Source organism: Juglans microcarpa x Juglans regia, chromosome 2D (assembly GCF_004785595.1).
Source record: "Juglans microcarpa x Juglans regia isolate MS1-56 chromosome 2D, Jm3101_v1.0, whole genome shotgun sequence".
Lineage (NCBI taxonomy): Eukaryota > Viridiplantae > Streptophyta > Magnoliopsida > Fagales > Juglandaceae > Juglans > Juglans microcarpa x Juglans regia.
The window spans coordinates 17,073,529-17,100,274 of NC_054596.1; the positions used below are offsets into that span (position 1 = coordinate 17,073,529).

Below are 26,746 nucleotides of genomic sequence, written 5' to 3' on the forward strand. Positions count from 1 at the left end.
ACCGTAGTCAGCGACTTCTGCTTTCTCACATCCGAGCATTTTTCTTTTTTCTAGTGTGGCGCGTGATATGCACACACCACCACAGCCAGTGGCAGTCCTATATATCGATTTATCTGCAGGTTGCTATTTTCATATGTTCGTGTTTTCTCTAATCACTAATCAAAATAAAATGTCGGTGATAATCTCCCTCAACTGGACCAAATCAGTAAAATGCAGCACATTTCTTTTGACTGTGACTTTTAGATATAGTTTTTTAGTCTATTTATTAGATAATGAATCGCTTTTACTCGATATTTCCTTTGCGGGATATGGATTAGAGTCAATCTTTTAATTCGAGAATTCTTTTTTTTATTTTTATTTACTAGTATTTGCTTTTTTTTGTTTTGCTCCGCTAATAATAATAATGAGGAGGAGGTAGGAGTTCATCTTCATTACTTTCACAAACCACCCAAAGATAACACTCCCAAGTCTTCCCAACCAACATACGCGGGAATTTTACTTTTACCTTTCTCAGGTCGCTCCAGACACGGAAGACGACAATCAAACAGAGATGTGGTTCTCTGTTTGTTTAAACCTAAACAATGTGTCTACTATAAGAAGCAAAAACCTCTTATTATTTTTTCCCGGCCAATCCCCATCCTTCACGTTAGCTGCAGATTTTAGATTTTCAAACCGCCCAATAACTCACCCAGTCAACGGTCCGAAGGATTCAGCATATTCCATTTAAATTTGTTTCTTTTATCCTCGATCGCCTGAAACCCAATTCTCGATTTGCCAAAACTTCACACATTAGGGTCACAATTCTGCCAAATCCGATGAAACCCAAATTGGGACTTTTGGTATTGGTCTTCGTCGCGATCTTTTGTTCCATAGCCGAATCCAGATGTAGTAGAGAATGTAATTTAGCTTTAGCTTCATACTACGTGTGGCCGAATTCAAATCTCACAACCACAATCCTAGCTCAACTTTTCCAATCTACCCTTAATATTGACCCTGAAACTATCGTGAGTTACAACAAGGAAAAGATACCCAACAAAGACAGTATGCAACAGTATATAAGTGTCAATATTCCATTCCCATGTAAATGTATCGATGGCGAATTTCTGGGTTACATGTTTGATTACACGGTTCAATCCGGTGACACCTACGATACGTTGGCGCGGCAACGGTATGCGAACCTGACCACGACCGAGTTGTTGCAGAAGTATAATAGCTATGGCCCCAATAATATACCGGATACGAATACGAAGTTGAACGTGACAGTGACATGTTCGTGTGGGGACAGCTCGGTCTCGAAGGATTTCGGGTTGTTTGTTACATACCCACTCAGGCCAAATGACACTCTGGAGTCGGTAGCGGAGGCGGCTGGTCTTAATTCAAGTTATACAACCTTGCTGCAAAATTACAACCCGGGTGTGAATTTCAGCCAAGGAAGTGGTGTGGTGTATATTCCGGGCAAAGGTGACAATTTTTTTTCCCTTTAGCTTATTGAATTCACAGGTGTTAAAGTAGTCAGGATTTGATTTCTTGTAGCACTAATTGGATACTTTCTTTAACGATTACATATTTCTTAGAAGTTGTTGTTCTCTATTTGTGAATGATGTAAAGAGATGCTATGGTTCGTGGCTGTATAAGAAATGGGCTCCCCAATTCTTCATTTTAGGAAGTAGTGGAAGTTTTTTTGCTTACAACCTTGTAGAAAAGATATGTTAACTGGAATATTAAGGGTAAATTATAATTTATGTTCAGTTGGTTCTTGCCTGATTAAGTTAATGGTGTATCTTGGTGTATCTCACCTCTTAATAGTGGTGGGTTTCTTGGTGTATCTCACCCCTCCATGTAACCTTTGGCTGGCAATCAAGCCCAGCCATAAAAGGAAACGGTGCTTCAAATTACTAGGCCTCACCGCCTAGGCAAATGAAGGGGAGAGTGTGTGCCCACATTGGTGCCCCCCTCTTTATTACAATATATTGTGGTGAACCAGTCAAGTGATACTATGTTATCATCCATGTAACACCCTAGTTGCACATAGCATTTTTTCCTTTGTTTTCAGAAAGATAAAGTGTAAGTAGGGCTAATCACTAGAGATAAATTCTAACTAACCTTAAGATCATATATCAAAGTTTGTTGAGTTAAACATCGATTGTTTTGCCTGTAACACAAGTTTTATATCAAAATATTTTATCTATCCCACTTCATAGAGGGTACACAATATAACCCTCCTCTATGAGCTGTGCCCTCTCCAAGCAGATTAGCCACATAAGTATCTAAAATGACAGCACATCTAGCATAATAGTATCTACTGAACACCATCTACTCTTCCTAAGGCACCTGCAACTGTAGCAGTTATCAGATATTACTCCATGCACCCTCCCCAGCCTGCTGCTCTGCCCACTGTCACATTTTTTACTTTCTTTGCAATGTCAGCTATGAGCCATGAGCACAAAGAATCAGTTACGGGCTGTTTAGAAACTTTACTCTAGCTTGATCTTCCCCTTTAGTGATAGTGATAGCTCCTCCTCCTCTTCTTCTGCTTATCAATAGGGAAAAGGCAATATGACCAAGTTGTTTGGTCCATAGTTGTGTTGAAAACATAATATGAGTAGTGTCTAAGTCCAAGCTGACTGAGTCCTGTCATTAGAGTATTGGGGATGCTGCACGTATATACAATTACAGTGCCACAAGTCATAAATTGATCTCATACACTTCAGGTCAGTCTTGACTACTCTTTTTCTTTGGGTTAAGTTTCATGAGAGACTGTTGAATGGTTTAATTTTTGTGATAAAATGTCTTATATTTAACAAAATTGTTCATCTGCATTCGAATCACACTAATTTCATTCGAATGGTCAATCTAGGATTAGAAATAGAAAGCTCCCTTCAGAAGGTGTGTTAGATATCTCACTCTAATGTGGCTTCAAGAGCACATTATATTTCAAAGTTTAGTTCTAGGTGCATTAGATATCTCCAAAAACATTAGGTTAAATGATCACACACATTGTGGTGTTCCAAGTTTTTTTTTTTTTTTTTTTATTAAAAGATCTCAGATCGGTCTCATTTGAATCATCTTCAGAATTCATTCGAAGCACTGTTTTGTTGGTTAAAACGCTAGAGAAAACACTACTAGATTATGATAGAGAAATTGCATGAGGTCATTTCTGCACAAAGAATTGAAGAGTACTGAGGTTCAGTGCAGACGCTAAGGGGTTGGCACAGAGAACTTTCATGAATTTGATATATGGATATCAATGAATGAAGAATGAGGATCATGAGGGTAGAAATCGGTGAACTAGCGTGAATAGTAAAGCATACAATTCGGGGGCTTGAGTTGGTTTGTAATTATGAGTGCCACTTAGGTAAGTTTGTACCTGTGTCTAGCTAGTAGTGTAATTTGTATTGGATTAGGTCCCCTGTTTTTTTTTTTTTTTTCAATTTGGTTCTCCACATAATATATACAGCATGCTTTTGTGACTGTTATATATACCAACATATTTAGTCATCTGCACAACGAGATTTATCTTTGATATATGAGTTAAGCAATGATCAATTAATCTGGTTTTTATGTTATGACCAGTATATGATAGTAATTTGATAGATTTTCATTCTGTCTTTCATGTTTAATTTACTCAAAGGGTTGTAATGGTCAAGTTAAAATTTTTGTTAGCTTTTTTACAAGTAAACTTGATCTTTGGTATTTTGACAAGTAATTTCATTAAGTTCAAGAATCAAGAGTATACCATTTTTCCTTTCAATGTAGTTTCTTGAGGCTATGATTTTCATTAACTAACTTGCCTTTTCCTTTTCCTTTTTCTTTCTTTTTATTTGCAGATCAAAATGATATGTATCCACCTATGCCTTCAAGGTAGCTTCTATAAGTTTAATATTCTTAACAAACTTAAAATTGCATTTGTTTCTATACTTACAAGTTTTGTTTTGTTTTCATTCTCTTATTTGCAGCTCAACCGGTTTGGCCTAATCCTACAGTTGGTTTTATAATGATTATTTATTCTGATATTTGGAGACAAATATTAGATATTAAAGTGAGAGCCAATGCTACTTTTAAGCTTGACGTGTGCTCAACCGTAACCAGGATTAGCGGTTGGAGGTATTGCTGGCATAGCTATTGGAGGAGTAGCTGGCGTGGTGTTATTTGCAGCTTGTATATATCTCGGATGTTACCGAAAGAAGAAGGTGGTGGAGGCAATGTTGCCTTTAGCAGCATCTGAGTATCTATCTTCTCAGAATGGGCATGGTATATACGCTTTCTTCATAATTTCTTCCCCTCCCCTTCTTGTTTGCTCTTCTAGATGTATGTCAATGAATGAGTGCTAAGCATGCTCTTATGACCCCCCCCCCCCCTCCCCTCCCCCCCAAAAAAAAAAAAAAAAGTTACAATAGGTGTTATATTAGATAGTATATTCTTTAAAGCCGGTCCGTCCAATGTTCCAAATATAACAGCCTGCCAATAGTGTACTGACACCTAGACTTTCCACCACAGTTAATGTGAACCAGCACTACATGAAATTAGACACTACTGCAAAAGAGACTTTCCCCGTATGCAGCCCCTTCCCATTTCCAATTTTCAAGTTCCTCATTTCCGCAACTCCATTTTCCAAACCTACACTAGAATCCCACTTTCCCAGATTCAAATCCGCACCCGAATCGATCCTGTTCACTCCAAACACAAATGCCTCACTCCCACTGTTGCCAAAACCGAAGCCGCCAGAAATTGAAGCCCCGGTTTGGGATGCAGACGAGGTTGGAATTGAACGTCGGAAATGGGCTGAAATGGATTGAAGCCGAGGTTTGCATGGTCGTCGGAGGCTCCCGTTGGTCTCAAATTATGGGAATTCGAATGCCTCCTCACCTTCACAAACCTCGGCCTTGAAGAACCGGTCGCTGGTCCTGTAAACGACGACGTATTGAAACCAGTATTGGAATTTGAATAGTCCGAAAAGCTGTAAGTTTGATTCCCGATATTGGATGGGTTCATTGGCACAGACTGAAGTTTTGGTGGAAGCCCAGAAAAGTTGAATGAGAGAGAATGAAAAAACTGACCGTTAAGGCTGGGGTTTTGGGGGGTTGTGTGCACCGGAGCTGCAGGGTCTAGCAATGCTGACCCAATCTTGATTTTGAGATCGAATGCTAATGTTTGCGTGTGTAATCGTAGGATTTCTTAGATTCTAAGAATTCAAGATAGATTAAAGGAAGAAATGTCTAAAGTGTGTATGTATGTGTGTCTGAGGTCTTTAGGCGTCTTTGTATGGTTTGAAAGGAAAAAAAAAGGAAAGAGAAAGAGAGCGTTTCTTTTGACAAATTCACGGGCTGAAAGATGTTTCTTTCACTTCTTTGTTCCTAATGGGTCAGGTTTTTGATCCTCTCATGGCATTTTCAAAAAGTTCTTTTTTGTTTTCGCTTTTGGTTTTGAGAAATCGGCACGTAATCGGCCTGGGCAAAATCTGGAGTAACCGGTCTGGGGGAAATCGGCCAAGGAGTACAACGACGGACTGGTGGTGGACTGGTGGCGGTGGATGCTGGCGGTGGAGGTCTACTCGGCTTTGGTTCTGGACACACAGTCGGGCTAAGCTGAAGTCGAAAGCAGTTCTCTCAGCTGAAGTGTTTTGCAATTCCTATCCCATGCACACGAGTCTACCGTGATTTTGGTGTGATTTACGAGGTAGCAGCTTATAAGTGAGGGCTGTTATTCCTTGAAAATTAGACCGACCGCTTAGAAGCGGCTCTCTTTTTATTTCTTTCTCACCAGAGTGGATAAGCTATCTGATGTTGCTGAGAAATTTCACTCTTTCTCGGAGTTTGATCAATTTGTTCGAAACTCTGATCTATCATTGTGTTCTTCAAAATAGTGCCAGAATAATCTTGGGGATCCCATTTAAGCAATGACACTGAATGCTTTTAACTTTTTATATAGATTAGAATCATGGTGACTGATACAACCGCTGAAATTAATTATATTTACACTTGTTTTAAATGGAAAATTAACCATGGTCGTTCTTATTGGTTTTCCCTTTATTTTTTATTTAGGCCATGGAAGCCCCTCCTACAAGGATGAGGAATCAAATGGTCCAGCTTCTGGTCTTGCAGGCATAACAGTCGACAAATCAGTAGAGTTCTCATATGAAGAACTAGCTACAGCTACTGATGACTTTAGTTTGGCTAATAAGATTGGTGAAGGTGGTTTCGGGGCTGTTTATTATGCAGAGCTGAGAGGTGAGGTATGTAGCCATTTGTATTTTTATAAATCATAGGTGTATTGCACACTAATGATGCATGGAAGATTTGCTCATTATGTAATTTTCTCTGCAACTTGTCTGATTTTCTTAGTCAGTCGTCGTTACGGTAGTGTCCAGGATTTACATCCTTTCGAGAAACCTGCTTGCTAGGAATATATTTTAAATAAAAAAACTATCAGATCCTTCGCACAGGTTAAAGATGGTATGTACATTCATCATCTTATATGCTCGATGTTGCATGTTCACTTTTTTAATATCCTACGTGGATAATTATGCATGCACACCAGATTTAGGCATGCTATCTTGTTTATTTGCTTTATCATTTTCCTCTTTCCTAACAGCTCCCATCACTCTATCTGTGCAGAAAGCTGCAATCAAGAAAATGGATATGCTCGCATCCAGAGAATTTCTTGCTGAATTAAATGTTTTAACACGTGTTCATCACTTGAACCTGGTAATGTACTATCTTTCCCAAGAACAGTATATTTACTGTCTAAAAGCCTGCTTGGATTATATGTTGTTTTCTAATTTTTGTTGAGCAAACATATCTTAAAACATAAATCAATCATATCCTTTGGTCGATGCTCACATAAGTGAGAAAGCTGTCTAGAAATGTTCATTCTGTTTTACATGCTGGAGAGATTATGCTCACCTCTTTGAAATTATCTATTTTAAGTTATGAATTTAACATAATTCCCAAGTGAAGCGTCAATGGCCCTTTGGTTAAAGTTTATGTTGTATGGTTCTGTGACTGTTTGTCCATGCAGAGGTATCCATGTGAATTACAGCACTACAGCACTAACAGACTCATTTACATCATTACTATATCTGTAGACAACCACTCCATGTAGGCAAACTCACTCGATATATCCCTCATGGATCAATGATGCCATTTATCCCACTGTAATGCCATCCGCTACTAAATAACAGCCACTGAATGATGATATTAAGTAGAATAGCTTCACATAAAACCACATATACCTTGGCCAAGAGGTCTAAATGTTGATGCCACAGTTAAGAGCTTCAACTCACAAAATCTAGGCAGACACAAGAATCAAAATAATAGCAGATGGAAGTCCTTATACTTTTGTGTGATTATGTTTTTTGAGATTATAGAATGGAATATAAATAGTTAAAATGTTCTGCTGGGAAGCTTTTTTGATGACTCAGCTGTATACAAGTCGTAAGATCACACAAGTCATGCATTAGTGCATTTTTCTCCGAAAATATATGGATCTCTAAATTTGTGATTTTTTTTTTTCTTTCTTCCATACAATACATATCACTTGTATAAATCATGGCAGGTGCGCTTGATTGGATATTGCATTGAGAGGTCCCTTTTCGTAGTCTACGAATATATTGAGAATGGAAACCTAAGCCAACATTTGCGTGGCTCGTCAGGTAAAATCACATGTGCATTGTGAGGATCTGTATAATTGACGTCGCATAGAGATCAATTGTTATGATTGTGTTGTCCTGTTTCCAGGGATGAACCCATTGCCATGGTCTACTAGGGTACAAATTGCCCTTGATTCAGCGAGAGGTCTTGAATACATCCATGAGCATACTGTTCCTGTCTATATCCATCGTGATATTAAATCAGCAAATATATTGATAGACAAGAACTTTCATGGAAAGGTTGCACTAGTACATCTATTGTTATCATATATTCTCAAAAGCTTGTTCAGGTCGTTGTACTAAAATATTTGAATTGCAGGTTGCAGATTTTGGATTAACTAAACTGACTGAAGTTGGAAGTTCCTCACTCCCCACCCGTCTTGTGGGAACATTTGGATACATGCCACCTGAGTAAGTTGGTGTTTGTTTGTAGATCTGTAAGGTGGTAGAAAATACAGCGATTAGAGGTAAATTTGGGATGTCGTGGCAGATGCAAGCTGTTAGCAGGACTATATATTCCCAATGAGCAGTTTATCTGGAGAAGTTTTTGCAGATCTCACCCAGTCTATAAATTAGCAGGACTATATATTCCCAATGAGCGGTATATCTGGAGAAGTTTTTGCAGATCTCACCCAGTCTATAAACTAATTTCCAAGGACTTAGAAAGTGTGTGTAATTGATGAGAAATTTCTAACATTAGATCCATATCTATGAGATATTCTGGGCCTGCTGGTTAGCTAATTTCACTAGTGGTTAATGGCACATTGCCCATGGCAGCTGCCATCAGGAATTTTGGAGGCTCTTTTATTGTCAGAATTTTTGTGTAGGGTTTTGGGTGCCAGGGTATGCAATTTTTTTTTTGTAATCCTTGCAACCGCTGATGTTTTCCTTGAAAGTGGTTTATTTTAGCACCTTGGGAGTGGGTTTAACGAAAATGAGTTTGCTTCTCTGTACCCTCTGATCCCACGGACTCCTTCCAAATCAGGGAGGAAAAACTTTAGTTATGTTTTTTGTCTGTATGAAATTGGAGTAATTTTTACCATTTGTGTGCAGATATGCTCAGTATGGAGATGTTTCTCCCAAAGTAGATGTATATGCTTTTGGGGTTGTCCTTTATGAACTTATTTCTGCCAAGGAAGCTGTGGTCAAGCCGAATGGTTCCGATGTTGAATCTAAGGGCCTTGTTGCTTTAGTAAATATTCTATCCATCCTTCTAATTCCCTTTCTTCCCCCCTTGCTGTTCTGAGAGCTTGATTTGTAGCCTTTATTAGGCTTCCCCGTCTGGTACCACTTACAGATTGATTCTTGGAAAGCAGCCTGGAACATATACTTAGTGTATTTTCTTTGTTTCACAGTTTGACGATGTTCTTAATCAACCTGATCCTGTACAAGACCTTGGCAAACTAGTTGACCCTCAGCTTGGAGATGACTACCCACTCGACTCAGTCCAGAAGGTGAAGCAATTTCTTATAAAGAAGCCTGTTATTATTTGTTTATATAATTTCAATTGGATCAAAGCTACATGTTTGAGTTGCAGGTGGCCCTGCTTGCCAAAGCATGCACACAAGAGAATCCGCAACTACGTCCAAGTATGAGAGCTATCGTGGTTGCCCTGATGACACTTTCATCCACCACTGAGAATTGGGATGCTCGCTCCTTCTATGAAAATCCAGCTCTTGTCAATCTCATGTCGGGAAGGTAGAACCTAGACAGTGCAATCTTACTTGCATAGTAAGCTATTCCAGACATCGTCCTTGTAAATGCTTATAATTGAGAGCTTGGGGAGGGTTTGTAAATTGTGTTTAGTTTATAGTTATTGTATTCATAAATAGATCATGTATGCCGGATTATGTTCATGTTCACGTGTCACAGAAAAATTTGTGGGGTTCATTAAGCTTTTGAATTTGCAACTGAAACATATCTTTGTTTTGGCATGTATTTTGTTTGCTTTAAAGCATTGAATAAATATTGGTAAATTTGGCGGTAATCAACGTGCGTAAAGCGGGGAGTATTGGGGTGCTTTGTGTTTATCGGATAGGAAAATGATACGTAGCACCCATTTGACAACCATCGATAAAATTTATTTATTTATTACTTTTTTTAATTTCCTTAATTTTCTTGAATCAAAAGTCGCTCATTTTCATTTAGAAACTTCACGAAATTAAAAAAGAAAACTGCAAAAAATATATATATATATATATTTATTGATGATTGTCAAATGTTGGGATGGCAATATATGACACAATCCGTAAATTCAACACGAATACGATACAAAATAAGTAAATTTGAGTTTAACATAAATGGGTCTAGGTTAAAACAGATTGACCGGATAAGACACGATTAATAAATAGATCAACCTGCTAAACCCACAATCAATCTGTATAAAATGAATAAATTCTATTTTAAAAAGAAATGATATTTGCAGTTTTATAATGTGTAAGCCATGCGCACTTTATTTGAAAAAAAAAAAAAAGTGACAAATTTAGGATGTACATGAAAAAATTATCTTTTTAATAGTAGGCCCAACCTTTTTTTCAAATGGAGTACACAAGATTTGCAAATCCTATGACTATATCTAGGATTAGTCTTTTTTTATTTTATAAATGCATAGTTTTATATGTCGTTTTTTGTCATTGAGAATATGTGATATTAATATTAATATTTGACTACATTATATCTCAAACTATTAAACCTTTTTTTTTGTTGATATGGATACTGATAATAAAATATTTTATCATAAATCCAATTATAATTGTGAATTGTTTATATAGTTATCCTCGTATTATATTAATTGAGTTAAAAAATAATATATGAGCCAGTTCAACCAATTTATATGAAGCAGGTTAAACGAGTAAATAGATCGTATCTAGGTTAATCCTAATAAAAATAAAGTTAATTACTAAACAGGTTAAGCGGATCATGTCGTGTCACCTATTAATTAAACGGGTAGGATTTGGATTTAAGGTTTGATACGTTTACTTAAATAGATTGGGTTCGAAGTGACTTATATAATCTAATACTCATGTCTTGACACAACAGAAACAGAATCCACATACATAAATTATCATTCCTATCAAATGGAATGCACCCTAGCATGATCCTTGGTACATGGATATATAATAGTAGTTATTTTTTTAAAATATAATATTTATTAGATAACGATGATGGTGATGATGTTTGTGGGAGAATAGATAGTATATACTTTGATTAGTTAATTAATCTCCGTATAATTAATTAAGGAATGAACCAACCGATTTATTTTCTGCCTCATAAATTAATTCTCAATGTTGATTTATAGCATTAATCCAATTACATAACAGTGTACTTACTAGCTAGTATTTTATATATTTCATAAATATTATCATCCATGTACGTTTTTTAAAAGGAGGGTTGCTAATTCCTATCTAAAAGACTATACTAGTCGCTAGCATTGAATTAATTTCAGAGCTTATAACCTAATTTAATATTAAAATCTGATATAAGTTTTGGAATTATTTTATCTGATCATATTAATGAAAAGTTATTGATAATAACTTGCAAATGACATTATTTTGTAAATCATATCAGTAATTAAGATCAAGTACCGGCCGATGGGTTTTAAATAAACTCTAATAAAATTATTAAGCAAAAGCTAAATTACAAAATTAACTTGTCTATTAATTAGAGACTTCGAAGAACTCTCTAGTTTTGTCCAGAAATGCAAGAAAGTAATTTTATTTTATTTTAATTTTATTTATAAAATAAAGTCAAACTTTCTGCTCCCATTTTCACGCCGTTCAGCCAATCCTTTTCCATCCTTTATCTTGACCCAACTCGTAATCTCTTTACAACTCATCATCTATTTATATTTCTCCCACCTTCCCAACAACCCCTCATTTAAATTTCTTATATATTTATATATAATAATAATAATAATAATACACGCATATATAATTCTTTATTATATATAATTATTTCTTAAAATAACAATTCTTTATAAAATAATTTCAAATTTTTTAAATTATTTTATAAAAACATCTCGCGTTCAAATTCAAAACATGATTCGCAGAGAGTTTGAAAAAGATTCGTGTATTTTTAATTTGTGTGTGTGTGTGTATATATATATATATCTATATTTCTTTTATAATTTCCTAATTAGTCTAATCTGGCCTAGTCGAGATCTTTCGTCGATCTTTATACAAGAGTCACGTAAATATATGGTGCACGTTGTCAACCGACTGGCATCATCTCTTTCAGGCCTGCACGCTCACATGAGCATGCCTGCCATGGAAGGACGACAATGTGAAGAAGATCAACAAGAAGAAACTCTTCAAATACAACTCCAAAACCTTCAGAGACAAGAAGAAGAAAAACCAATCAGCAATCCTGTAGAGGCCGAGGATCAGGACAACAAGTCGTTCCAGAAGGAGGAGTGTCTCGGCCGGGACCTGCACGAAGTAGAAGAGATATTGGGGTACAATTTTGAGAACAAAAGCTTGCTGGAGCAGGCATTCACTCATTCTTCGTTCTCAGGGGATTGCAACTCGTATGAGAGGTTGGAGTACGTGGGGGACGCGGTGCTTAACTTGCTCTTCACGAAGGAGCACTACTTCTTGTACCCGGATTTGCCTCCGGGACCGCTGACTCGTCTCCGGGCAGCCAATGTCGACACCGAAAAACTCGCTCGGACCGCCATTAAACATGGCTTGCATAGGTATCTCCGCCACAAGAAACCTCTTCTTATGGAACAGGTAAGTTAATTACATAGCTTATTTTTTTAAAAAAAAAATAGAATTCAATGTTTATTGTTTCTATATTTATGGATTTTTAATTATTTGGTGTTAATGTTGCACTATTTTCAATCAATAAATTTGTGTAAATATATAGAATAATTCTAGACATAAACTCCATATTTCTGCACATCACTTAAAAAATATATAATTTTATCTTTTTATTTTCGTACTTAAAAAATATGAAATATGAAGTATAAGAATAAAAAAAAAATTATATATTTTTAAATAATATATAAAAGTGTGATGGTTCTGTATAGTATCTGCAAATATATATATATATATATATATATATATATATATATTACACAGTACGCCACCTTCAATTTATTTTAGGAGCCCTGGTCAGCATAGTAGTTTTTGCGTTGTTGAAAGTAAATAATTTTTCGTTTGAATTCCTCGAGATTGCAACCCGTGTCAATAAAAAGATATTATTTGAGGAGCAGTAGGCTGGTTGAATGAAGATAATTGATAGAAACTCACAGTTTAATTACAAGTAATTAAGTATTATAGGGAATAATTAGGTGTTAAAATGGTGAGTGGTGATGATGATATGTATCTTTCGGCTTGGACGGCACGTTGAGTTGGACTCGTGCAGCCATCCCTGACTTTGAATTGTTCCAATCTCCAATTTGGAGGACTTTAAGTCTTGTACGGCACGTTTGGGTCCAACGCAACGCGATCACGATTAAAGGCTTTTTTCAAAACATTTAATAAAGTTTTTATATGAGCGTTTTATCGTATTTTTTTAAAATTATTATATTTTCAATCATATTTAGAGTATGCTATCTATATTATTTGAATAGATTTACACATTGATTTAAGAATATAATTTTTTTTTTTTTTTTAGAAACATAAGTTTTGTAGAATTATTTTTTTGTGTGTAACTTGAACTCCCTCCCCCCCCCCCAAAAAAAAAGAATCAATGACTCCTGATCTTATTTTTGTTAGAGGGGAGGAGGTATCGGCTTCCTCCTCCATCTCATTCTTCTATTCACTTATTTTGTCTATCAAAATTTTTTTTGCTTAGTTCTATTTTGCTTTCTTAAGATCGAAAAAGATAAATCTATAGCTTTTTGGCAACTCCCGAGAGACACACACAACATAAGCAAATTCACAAGTCGAAAATAGTTCGAAAGAAAGTGATGATTTTGTGAAAATTACCATGTGTGGTTCTCACATGCCACCCACATCAGCACGTGGTCCTTACACTCCACTCCTCCCGATAGCTCTTTTCGACACATCCGCCAAATCACCAGACTTACCACCACCAGACCTTTCATATCTGACTTTTGCTTTCCTTTTTAGTTTCCTTATTGTTAATTAAAATAAAAAAAGAGTTAAGACACTTTTGTCTGTAGAGGTTGAGTCCTCTCCTTTTATGAAAGGTGAGGTTAAGTCTCTGTTTAGACAAAAGTGTTATCTCTTGAACGATTGTCTATGAAGAGTAGGTGTGAAAGTTTGTCGGTCTGGATCAGAGAAACAGACCCAGGACCAAGACCGGTCGGTCTCAGTCCTTGAAATAGAGGACTGAGACTTTTTGGTCGAGTCCCTAGGGATGTTCGGTTAAGTCCTAGTCCAGGGGTTTCCCAACCTGGACCGACCAAATTTAAAATATATATATTTTTTATATATATTATTTATATAATAATTGTATAATTAGTTATGTAATTTTCATCTAACCTATCATATTTAAAAATATAAAATTTTAAATATGTTATTAACAAATTAATATTCTATCAATTAACTAATTATATAAGTTAAGAATATAATTTTCATCTAATTTATTATCATTGATCATATAAAATAATTTTTAATTGAGTTTTTTACGTAATCTACATTAATAATTCACTTAATTTTAATTTAGTATTTTAAATAAAGTTTTTTTATTAATTTATTTTAAAAAAAGAAGAAAAATAATAATTGGGTCGGATTGAATGGACCGACTGGACCGATAGCTACAGGTCCGGTTCGGTCCGGTCCCTAGGGATGTTCTGTCTGGGGAAAATGTTGGACCGAAAATTTTCGTCCATCACCACCCCGGACCGAACCGATTTACACCCTTAGTAGAGAGTATCAACAATAGTGAAAACTAAACCAGTCACAAAAAGAAATAGTGTACTGATGGAACTCCAAATGCATTATTTTAGTTTATGATGTCATGTTTGATATGAAGACATCTCAGAATGTATTCGGTCATGAATATAAATTTTTCTGATGAATGAATGATGACAAATTTCATTAAAAACAAATCTAGTCATTAATTAATACAGACAAATAATAGGTGACACAATTCATTAATTAATATTTATCTCAATGGTAAATTTGATAGAACATTGCTTGCTAGTTATATTTGGCGTTTGAAACTTTTTAACCGTATCTAACATTACTCATGAATAATATTAAAGATTCAAGAGTTTACAGTAGGGATTTCACAGTACCCTTTGCATTCCAATGGGCTGATTGACGCACCAAAGGCACTTGCTGATATTGTTGAATCTTCCATTGGGGCAGTTTTCATTGATAGCAATTCCTCCATGGACACTGTGTGGACGGTACGTACCTACTACAAGATCTACATGTCAGTAATCTGATAGTCGATCTGATCAGTATCCCCATGTTATATATATATATATATATATATATATATATATATAACTATTGATTGTTTTGGAATTCACAGGTGTTTAAGCGATTGTTGGAGCCTATAATAAACCCCACAACCATTGGAAGACATCCTGTGACTGAGCTTTATGAATTATGCCAAAAGAGAAATATGAAAGTAAAGTTTGTAGATTTATGGAAGGAAGTTATGGCGTTTGAGGTTCTCGTAAACGATAGGCAAGTGGGAAGGGGTGAGTATAGTCTTAAGAAGGAAATTGCGCATAACAGAGCGGCAAAGAATGCGTTGGAAAACATGGGAAGAATACTTGGGGACAACTACAAAGATCATATTGTCGAAGATCGATGATCACCATCCATCGATCGCGACTGCATGCATGCAGCATCAATAATAACAAGCAACCTGCGCGCAGGAATGCAAAACTACTATTGAATCGATCGATCTTGAACACCCAATTACCTTTTTTGTCGGTTGTGAAGTAATTAATATAAACCTCACGCTGTAACAGTACTATTAATTGCTATAATGTTGTATTAACACACACACACACACACACACATATATATATATATATATAAATCTGAATCATTTGTTTTGAGGATTTATTTTGGAAGAGTTTACCATATATGGACGGTATAATATTGGAATGTTATATGTATTTATTATGATATATATTCATGTACTAGCGTTCATTAATTAATGGAGAGTCTAGATAATTTTGGTATTTTTTTTTTATATATATAGAATTTGGTAATCAATTATTTATAAGCGTCAATAGAGTTTTACTTTACTATATGCTATACATCTTTAACTTCATAATCTATTGTAGTTTGGAAATATCAAGTGCATTGATTCAAAAATTATTTTACTTGAGATGGAAATACAATTGATATCTAATTTTCAAGAAATAACAACTGATCATACTGTGATTCTAGAATCTGGCGGGGTAGCTAGCCTCAACCTCAAGACATGGTAACCAAAAACAAAATTCAGACATATGTAGCAAGCTGTTAATATTTTCATATGGGATTCTTGCTTCTATATGTAGTAAAATTATCTTGGCAAGTTCACTTATTATATTTAATGAAAGAAAAAGAGATCAGGGAACTGATCAAATTGACTGCCTTTTTAAAATTACATGACACTCCTAACCCTTGGGAAGAGGGAGTTACAATTTGGTGTCAAAGCCTGTTGAGAGATCCTGCAGACTTTTTGAAAAAATAGTAATTTTATTAATTCTAAGATAAAATCATCTAGGATGCTCCTGACCCGCTCGAGAGTTATTGGAATATTTCAGATTAAGATAGGTCGCTTATTAGCTTTCAGTAAATAGCACTATGATGTTGATATTGTTCTCATAATTACTGTTATTATTATTGTTTTAATTTTTTGACATACTAGTTATTGGTTAACTTAGAATATAACATCTGGCACCAGATAATTTTATGTAGCATAGATATTTAGAATTTTATGGATATTATGTGTACTAGAGTTACATGTCAATATGGTTAGGACTGTGTAATTGATTGAGTTAATTACTATTGGATTGGTTATGAGTCCTAGCATGTTAAAGTTTAGAAATTGTGTATACTTCTAGACCAGTCACCAGATGATGGAAAGTGAAACTAAAAAGCTTTTGTTTTTAATATTTATGGTGAATTTTGTTCATGAGAATGAATGGAAATTCTCTTACATTGCTCAAGATAGCCTTACTATCTCTTTACCATTTTTCTACAATTTCTTAATAACATAAAATTTTTAAACTATTTATTTTGATTTTGATTTTAATTTGATGTATTTAAAATTTTATAAAATATTATTTTATTAAAAAATTATAGAAAAATTATAAAGGAGTGGTAAAATTATCATTGCTCGAGAAATGGTAGCCTTGCTACCTCTTTACAATTTTTATACCATTTTCTAATAAAATAATATGTTTTAAAGCAAAAGAGGTATACAATATGACTAAGAGCAATGATAGCTTTTTACCATTTCTCTTAAAATAATCATTTCTCTTAATGGTTGAATTGGACTCGTGAAGCCTTCCCTATTTTGGATTGTTCCAGTCTCCAATTAGGAGTAGTGGTGTAATTGATCCAGTTCGGTCTAGTTTTGAACAAAATTTAGGACAGAATCGTATGTACTAATTTTGTATTTTTTAAAACCGAATACATACTGATTACCTTCCTAAATCGGTACATCCGATTTTACCGGTTCTAATCTGGTTCAACCCAGTTTTTCGGTTTTAATAAAATGTAAGTTTGTCATAAAAGAATCTGCTTCAAAAAAAAAAAAAAAAACTGCTTTAAAAAAATTTATTTTATTAAAAATCTGTTACTATTTACAAAAATCTGTTTTATAAAAAAATCTTCTATGTAAAAAAAATCTACTATAAAAAAATGTTGTAAAACAAAAAATGAAATAAAAAATCAGCTGTAAAAAAAAAATTAAAAAAAATCTCTATAAGCCTATAAATATAGCTACTACAAAAACTGAAAACCAAAAATCTGCAATAAAAATAAAATTCTACTATAAAATAAAATAAGTCAAAAAGTCTATATTACAAGTTTAATATAGTTCATTCAACAAACCTTGCAATTGTATGAAAATAAATCAAGCAGTTAATTTCAATAAAAAAGTTATTAATTACATTAAATGAAAAAAAAAACTGTAGGAAAGATGTAAAAAGATGACTTACCTTAAATTTAATTATCCCCAACCAAAGAAGTAGGTCTTGAAGAACTCCCTAAATCTTCCATAAGCTCTACACAAAAGGGAAAAAAAAATAAGCATAATAATTAAAACAAATCAAAATATAATATACACTTTAGAGACAATAAAAGAAAAGGTGAATGATGCCACAACCTATATCAAATTTCTCAAACTCCTCAATATCAGCCATTAAACTGCGAATAATTGAGGCAAAAGAAGAACGGAACCCATTTTGTATAGAAATAAAGGCTTATACCATAAGTAGAAATAGACTACTACGGAAAGGATCAAGTACTTGACCACAACTCTTGAAAGCACGCAGTATCTAATGGAGTTAACTTTCCACCAAGTCAACAAGTTGAATTTAGCATCATCTTCTTCATATTTTTTAGACAAATACCTCTCAACTTCAGATTTACTCTCCAAAGAGTTTTCCTACTCCAAACGCTTATTAAATTGAGCCAATTTAAATTATCTGAAATCAGCTGCCCAAGCAATTAAACTTGTAGTACTAGCCCCTCTCTCGCTTGGTTAGCTCATAGTTTGATCTTGTGCTCTAACATCACATCCGTTATTTTCACAATAACTATCATATAAACGAGTCAATGCATCTTTAACCCGATCCACCAATATAAGAAATTTCAAACTATTATCATCATATATTCCTTCAAAACAAAATGCTAGACAACGCTTTTCTATCGATGATCAAGAACCAACCCAACATACAACAAAAGATTTATATTTTCAATATTTTCCCAATACTTCTCAAATTTAGATTTCATATTAAATCCCATTGTCCTCAAATTATAAGGCTCTTTCACACACTCCAAATTAATTGCATCTTAAATTGTCGCTAGCTCAAATACAAAACAGTTGCAAGTGACATAATTGGCCTCCGAGAAACACAAGGTTGCATCATAAAAAAGTTTAAGAAACTTTACAAACAACCTACTCTTATCCCAATTATCCTTGGTTAGAGGCTCTAACTTGGATGCCCCTCCTTTACTCAACTCATTAACACCATTATCATCCTCACTATCATCCTCCCCAACACTCTTAACATATATCCTGAATTTTCATCCTCTAGTTGTTGAAATGCTTTTTGAAAATTTTCAGCCATATCCAACATCATATAGATGGAGTTCCAACGAGTCGCTACATCTAAGCATACACTACTTTTACAAGTAACATTCTCTCTATCACCATATTGCTTAAAAGTGTTGCACCTTTATGGAGAAGATTTCACATACTTCACAGCCCCTCTAATTCATGCAATTGATTGATTAAATTCTTTCAACCCATCCCAAATAATTAAACTCAAGATATGAGCACAACATCTTATATGCAAGAACTCATATTCCAAAATCGCATCATTTCTATTCCTTGTTTTTCTTTTGATATACGAAATTGCCTCATTATTTGAACTTGGCATTATCAAGTGTAATTGTAAATATTTTGGGCCTCTCACATTCAAGCAAACACATTTCAATTTTTTACCTAGTGTCTGACCCTTATGGTTTTCCACCTTACAAAACTAATAATTATTTTGTGCATTATCCAATCTTCATCAATAAAATGTGCGGTCAGACACATGTAGTTAAAATTTTATACGGATATTCATGTATCCGTGGTTAGACAAATGCGCTGCCCCTTAAGAACACTTTTCAACTTGTCTTTCTCTCTCAAATAAAGCTTAAAAATATCTTTTGCAATTGTTACATGTGGTTGCACAAAAAGCATAAATTTTTTAAACCCCACCCCTTCCACAAACCTAAAAGGAAGCTCATCAACAACTAACATTTCTGCTAAGGTGTTTTTACAAGCCTCAATACTAAAAACAATAGGTACAAGTCCCCCACTGGTTTCTCCAGTCTTGAAACCTAATACAGATTGGTTTCTATCCATATTCCTAAGTGGAAACTTCTTACATGTTTTTTCTAAGTGCTACAACATTGATTTTGTGCCATATATATTAAGATATATCACAAGCGTAGGTAGTCCCACAAAAGTTACATGCAGCCCTAGGTCTCGAATTATCCTCAGTTTTAATCTTTGTATAATACTCACAAACTATAGATCTTTTCCTACCTGTGCTATCACTAACAGGACCAGTAGATGGTTTATTTACATTAGATTTGGGAGAAAGCGGATCATTAGTCGTTATTGATTCCATGGTCCCTTCCATTGAAGGTTAAATATCGTCGGGAGTTTCTATTTCATTTGAAAGATCCATCTTTAGTAACAAAAATAAAATTATTAAATATTAATATCAATATTAACAAAAATCTATAATCTATATTAATATATTTATTAACAAAAATCTATATTAATATCAATATTAACAAAAATCTCTAATCTCTAATCTAATTTCATTTGAACGCCAACCGCCCATTTTCCGTCCATATATATATAGGAACGGAAAATTGCTCAGCTCGACCCACCTCTTGATCTTCTCTCTCTCTCTCCATCAGTCGCTCTCTCGCTTTTTACTCGTGCACGTTTCTCTGTCTTTATCTCTTCTCAAGCCCGAGTCTCCAGAGCTCTCCGTTTCTCCCCTATCAGTCGCCCTCTCTCTCATCTCCAGCCTGACTCTTTCTCATTAAAGTGGCTTGGACATGGCAGCTCAAAGCAAACAAGCACACCCAGAAGGCTAGAAGGGCCCTGGCCATGGATTTCAACCTCATAGGACCCTGATGATGGCTTTTTGGGTTCAACCTGCAAATTAACAAATTAAGTTAATTCTTCAATGTCTGAGTACTGTCATTGAGTTGCAGAGGTCTGTTTCTTGTATTGTGAGAATGTTGAAGCTTCTTAAGCGATGCAGGTACGTTGCACTAAATAGGGGCTTTTATAGTATGAAGTTTGAGGAAGAAAAATAGTAACTTGCCTGTTGGATTTGCCACTCAGACGCCACTGTCACATTGATGAGCTCCCTCAACAATTTTCCAATTTTCGTTGTATTTTTGTCAATTGGAGAGAGAGAGAGAGAGAGAGAGAGCGCAACTGCAGGGAATAATTATAAAGGTAGGACTCCTGGGACTTGGGTTGAGGTGATAGAGAGAGACAGAGAGATAGGGTTCAGGAAAAAGAGAGAGCGGGTGATGGGATCTTCAACCCGACTAGACAAATCAGGCTTTCATATCTGAATAAAATCTAAAAATTAAGTTAATTCTTAAATTTGGTTTACTTGGGAATAATTTTTTCAAATATTTACTAGGCATTTTATAGTGAATACAAAGGCAATTAAAATAATTTAAAAAAATTGGGAAGGTCTATCAGACAACCGTGTGACCATCACAACCAGACATTTGCTGGCCACGAACGATCCTCTACTGCATTCATAACCCCGAAGACCATGAAACCATTAATCACGCTTTGATCACACGACCTTATTTCATCCACCAGACTTGAGGTCCTGTCTCCTTCGTAATCAAGGATACAGATGTATGAGCCTATAGAACAGATCCTGTTCAAGTAAGGTCGTGCCCTTGGATAGGGAAGTCTTGCAATTAAAACAGCCATTTTCTTCTTCAAGTTCTCGATGTGGGATGCTATTTGGATTACCTTTTTGTCCTGATCACAAGGCGTATACTGTATTACGTTATAACCTTTTCCTTTTCGTTAAAATATATGATGCTGGTTAATCGGTTTCTTGTTGTTTTGAACTTTTGTGCTGAGCTTTTAAGAGGATTTAATTCCTTTTTGTCAAATGCTTCTAAACTCTATCATCTTTTTGAAAACAAAAACATGCCCAGGATTCATAAACTTTCTGTTTAACTAGAGAACAGATGAAATTTCTAGCTCCTCTCTTAAAAAATTTAGCTAAAATTCGAACTTGAAACCTCCTTTTTTGAGGAGGAAAAAGTTAAGAGGTTCAGTTGAGGAGCATTTTGATTTGAAGGTTTGGATCACAAATTTTGCAGGTTTGGAAGGTGGAAAGAGGAAAGAAAATCCTAACCACAACGCCCTTTGAATACTCAATGTCGTGCTTAATATTTTAGTTACACGGTGGGCTTGTTTGGAGGAAGACACAAAATTCTGATATGATCTCATCTTATTTTATTCTCAAACATAATTTAAATACAAATTTTCAAACTAATCATTACAACTTTTTCAAACTTTCAAATAAAAAATAAAAAATAATTCTAACTTTTTCAAATTCTCAAACAAAAATTATATTCTTATATTAATATTTTAACTTTATAATATTTTTATTCGAATTTTTCTCTCTCCTTTCTCAAAATCTAAAAAATATTTAACTCAAACTATCTCCTTACTATTCATAATATATCTTACTACTATATTTTTACACAACATAAACTAGCCAGACATAAGGACACTTGGCTGGAAGTAAGGGTCTCAACATTACTATTTTCAAATATTCTGAGATATTTTCATATAGGAAAATACTAGTTTTTCCTTGGGATTTTTTTAATGATGTTATGAATTTTTTTAAAAAGTGTTAAAAAAATAAGTGTGAAAAAAATACATATGAAATATACTATTGGGAGCCCCCAGTCTTTTAGATATTTCCTTACCAAACGTCACTTAAACACAAAATACGTTCAATTTCAAATTTTCAACTTTTTCATCTAATCATTAAAACTTTTTCAAAGTCTCCAATAAAACATAAAAAATAATATTATTTTTTAAGATTTTAAAATAAATTACATATTCAAATAATTTTTAACTTTATAATATTTTTATTCTTTTATCTGCCACTTATGTTCAGAGCAATTATTGGTACGTAGGAAACAAAAATTATCGATTCGGGCATATCTTAGGTTGTGGTAATACCTTGATCCTTGACTTAAAATCTAAAAGCAAGATCCTCTAAGAGTTTGACACGATCACTGTCAAAATTGGAGTTGGGGGAGAGAAGAGAGAAAAGAAATGAAACTAGCTAAAAATATTATTATTGCAGTGCTGCATATGTATGAGAGGTATTTGTATTCAAAATTTGAGCTTAAATCCCCTGTTAAAAAAGTAACTACCTTGCACTAATTTGTATTTAATAGCTTGCAGTAGTTACAATTCTAATAATCACTTCTTCAAAAAACCAAATAAACCAGCCAAAATGTCTCCCATGCCCTTTCGCAATTGAAGCTTGATGGACCTAAAGGTCATGGCTGCAAATCCTCTTCAGTCAACTCATCAACCGATCCCAATGCCTCTATAAATATGAGAATTTTCAAAAAAAAAAAAAAAAATCTCAGCTTAGTTCTCAATATCCTTTAAATATAAATATTTTTTAATTTTTAATTTTTAAAATTTTCATCTAATCATTACCTAATAATTATTCAAATACAAAAATCAATACAACTTTTACAAATTTTAAAATAAAAATAATATTAAAAATTACATTACAATAAATTTTTTAACTTTATCTATTTACTTTCACAAACTCCAATACAATACTTAGTTTAAGATATACTTTTATTTAATATTTTCTCTCTCATTTAACAAAATTCAATAAAATATTTACATTTAAACAATTTTATTATTATTCACAAAATTTTAAAATACTTTAAAAAATATGAAAAATCTCAAACAAGAATACCATTGACCATGAGATTATCTACTTTTACTTTGTATAAAACATACTTGGCTTCCTCCTGTTTTTTTTTTTTTTTTTTTTTTTTTTTTTTTTTTTTTTTTTTTTTTAATATAGGGATATCTCCGGTCGGTGAAGATTCATGAATGGTCAGTGATAACTATAATTTTAACTGTCGGGTAATATTAACAATAGTAAAAGGATTTATTTCTCATGTTCCTTATACTATAACAGTTAAGGTGCCATTTTGATAGTGAGTTGAGATGAGATGAGTTGAGATAAAAGATAAAAATTTAATCAAATATAGTTAAAATATAATTTTTTAATATTATTATTATTTTAAGATTTAAAAAATTTGAATTGTTTATTATATTTTGTATAAGAATTTGAAAAAGTTGTAATAATAAAATGAGATTAAAAAAAAACTTTCACTATCCAAATGAGACCTAAGACTCTCATGTCCATCTCTCTCATATTTCTTGTTTAATAACAACTAGAACAAGAACAAGAAGTTGAGACTCCACTGGATTGTAAAATAAAAAACAAACATAAGTGATAAGGCTCTCAAGAAGTTAAGAAGCATGTTTGTAAAGGGTACAAATGTTGTGCATTGAGAATATCTCATCAATAGCTATGGTTTGCAATAGAAGATAGAAAATAAGAACAAGAATAGTGCATGTGTCGCAGCTATGGGTTCCCAATTATAAGAGAGAATAATGTAAGGAAATATTGCAGTATTTTCATGATGTATTTATAATCTAGTTTTCTTTATGAAATAGGCTATTGTGGTTGTCGATCCAGTTGAAACTATAGGACAAGTATTTGTAAAAAATACTCAGAATGTGAAGTAATTGGATGTCTTGTTCTAGTTTGTGGTATGTATTGTACGTATTACTCTCAAATGTATAATTAACCGTTATATTTATCAAGTTTGGCTTTTGAGAATTAGAACAGTTTTAAACAATACGCATATTGTAAAACTTGACTTGGGCATCAATACACTAGTATTCAAAAAATAACACTATACAAAAATTAAAATGGGACTTTACATATATGAGTATACGTCAAAACATGATAATGTTTCGAGAGAGTTCTTTCCAGAGCATATAAGAAAAGATTAATTTTTTTCATCAGTCACTATTCACTATCTCACATATCACACTTTATAAAAAAAATATTGTCAGATGAAGGATGTGAGAATAAATAGTGACTGATGTATAATAATTCTCCTGAGAAAAACAATGACTTTTTACATTGCTTTTAGGCTTTTTGCATTCTCGCGCCAAATACAAATTTTCTACGCAATGTGGGTTTGGTTAAAAATTAATTTTGTGATCATTGGCAATTGAAGTTAACAGAAGATGTTCTATGACTTTTGCATTAGGAGGCAAGCCGGGCCCATAATAGTACCGCTGCTAGCTGTACATGACAAAATTGTGTGGGAATTATGAGTTTTTTTATACTGTTTTAAAGGTACTATATATAGACATGATATGCATGCATCACATATATATCCGTTCCAAAGATGAAGAGCCAAAGTTTAAGCCGGCCCATCTTCATCAAAGAAGCATATTCTCTGGACATTGAAGCATATTCAAACAGACTAGACCTAGATCCATAAACAAGAAACATGCAGGCGGAGATATCGTAGTTCCTTTCTAAACTTATATTATGCATGCAAGAGTGAGGATGAATTATGAAACAAGAAGAAGAACACATGATGGATGACAAGAAGGTTGTTTTAGTCACTGGCTGTGCCAAAGGTGGCATTGGTTACGAGTATTGCAAGGCATTTGCAGAGCAAAATTGCCATGTCTTCGGCTCCGACATACCCCAACGCATGCAGGACATGTCAGACCTCTCATCAGACAACATCGAGACACTCGAGCTTGACGTCGCATCTGATGAAAGTGTAGCATCAGCCGTGAACACTATTTTATCCAAGTGCGGACGCATCGACATTCTAATCAACAATGCTGGAATCGGTAGCACCGGTCCTTTGGCTGAGCTTCCGCTTGATACGATTAGGAAAACTTGGGAAATTAACACCTTGGGGCAGTTGAGACTGGTGCAACAAGTCGTGCCTCACATGGCTTTGCGACACAGCGGGAGCATTGTGAATATTGGGAGCGTCGTGGGAAAGATACCAACTCCATGGGCAGGATCCTACTGCGCTAGCAAGGCAGCGGTGCACGCCATGTCAAACACCTTGCGTGTGGAGTTAAGGCCATTTGGCGTCAATGTCGTGCTAGTACTGCCCGGGGCTGTGAGATCAAACTTCGGAAGGGCTAACGTGCAGAATTTGAAACATAATGATTGGAAACTTTACAAGGACTTCAAGGAAGCCATTGAAGAGAGAGCTAGGGCTTCACAGGTTGGTAAAGCCACAGATGCTACAATATTTGCAAGGCATGTGGTGAAGAAAGTTCTGAGTCCTAAACCACCAAAGCAAATTGTATTTGGGCACATGACGGGTTTGTTTGCCATCCTTTCATGGTCTCCACTTTGGGTGAGAGATCTCTTCTTTTCAACTCGTTTCAATGTGAAAGCAAAGCTCTAACTCTAAGATACCATCGTCGTATATATTACGATCGTATCTTAATCGTTTTAACTGATTGGTGCAAGCAAATATGCCTTGTTTGAATTGAATGCTCGTAAGTTATCCATACATAATATTGTTATATATATGAAGCATGCACCCATGCTCATGAGTTGTTAAATCGTGAAGGGCTTTCTGATCAATGCGCGCAAAAGATGTGAGAAATTGAGAATCCTATGCTTAAGCTAGCTGGTATTACTTGTGGCACGGTTATGTATCTTGAAATTGAATGAGATTATTACTTCATTTGTATTTAGATATTATATATCAAATAATTAATTACTCGAATCAAAATTTTTACTTAAACTTGGTAATTAATCTGAGTTAGACACCATGTGTTACGTATACGGATTATGTTGATGTAATATGCACAAGATGATCGGCCTCCCATATAGGGTAAAACAGGATGACATGCATTAGGCAAGACTTGAGTTAAAACAGGCGGCCGCCGATGCCTACGTAGATGATCAGGATGCTAATCTTTATAACACTCCCATTGGATTTTGTATCTTGTTATTTATAATATATAACAAAAATTCATTTTTTATATTTTACCTAATGACTTTTATATACTAAAATATATCAGGTTATCTATTTTTCTCTATATCATTTAAATAATATTTCTTAATCTTTTTATTTATTTCAAATATTTTCTCTATCTACTAATGATTTACAATATTCTCATATCTTTTGATATCTCCTTATATACAATATGACATAATTATGTCCTATACACACAAAATATAAATATAATACAATTTCTTATATATTTCAAGTACATATATATATATATATATATATACACACACCGTGTGTGTGTGAAATATTGTGCCTGAATTTT

The 26,746-nt window shown here is 34.2% G+C and overlaps 3 protein-coding genes and 1 non-coding gene across 4 annotated transcripts; 3 read left to right on the forward strand and 1 right to left on the reverse strand.

The window, feature by feature from the left end:
- Positions 1 to 425: 425 nt before the first annotated feature.
- LOC121248624 (lysM domain receptor-like kinase 3) lies at positions 426 to 9,542 on the forward strand. Its single transcript, XM_041147138.1, has 12 exons — positions 426 to 1,461; positions 3,828 to 3,861; positions 3,957 to 3,964; positions 4,090 to 4,251; positions 6,042 to 6,232; positions 6,615 to 6,704; positions 7,555 to 7,651; positions 7,737 to 7,888; positions 7,968 to 8,059; positions 8,702 to 8,840; positions 9,004 to 9,102; positions 9,186 to 9,542. The coding sequence occupies exons 1-12, from the start codon at positions 816 to 818 to the stop codon at positions 9,348 to 9,350; spliced, it is 1,875 nt and encodes a 624-aa protein (XP_041003072.1). The 5' UTR covers positions 426 to 815; the 3' UTR covers positions 9,351 to 9,542.
- A 2,222-nt stretch (positions 9,543 to 11,764) lies between these two features.
- On the forward strand, positions 11,765 to 15,773 carry LOC121248625 (ribonuclease 3-like protein 3). Its single transcript, XM_041147140.1, has 3 exons — positions 11,765 to 12,378; positions 14,826 to 14,972; positions 15,101 to 15,773. The coding sequence occupies exons 1-3, from the start codon at positions 11,845 to 11,847 to the stop codon at positions 15,386 to 15,388; spliced, it is 969 nt and encodes a 322-aa protein (XP_041003074.1). The 5' UTR covers positions 11,765 to 11,844; the 3' UTR covers positions 15,389 to 15,773.
- A 5,248-nt stretch (positions 15,774 to 21,021) lies between these two features.
- Positions 21,022 to 21,236, reverse strand: LOC121251294. The gene has a single exon (XR_005937962.1). It is a non-coding gene; the product is annotated as a small nucleolar RNA U3 (small nucleolar RNA).
- A 3,724-nt stretch (positions 21,237 to 24,960) lies between these two features.
- LOC121248626 (short-chain dehydrogenase ptmH-like) lies at positions 24,961 to 25,866 on the forward strand. The gene has a single exon (XM_041147141.1). The coding sequence runs from the start codon at positions 25,003 to 25,005 to the stop codon at positions 25,864 to 25,866; it is 864 nt and encodes a 287-aa protein (XP_041003075.1). The 5' UTR covers positions 24,961 to 25,002.
- Positions 25,867 to 26,746: the final 880 nt, after the last annotated feature.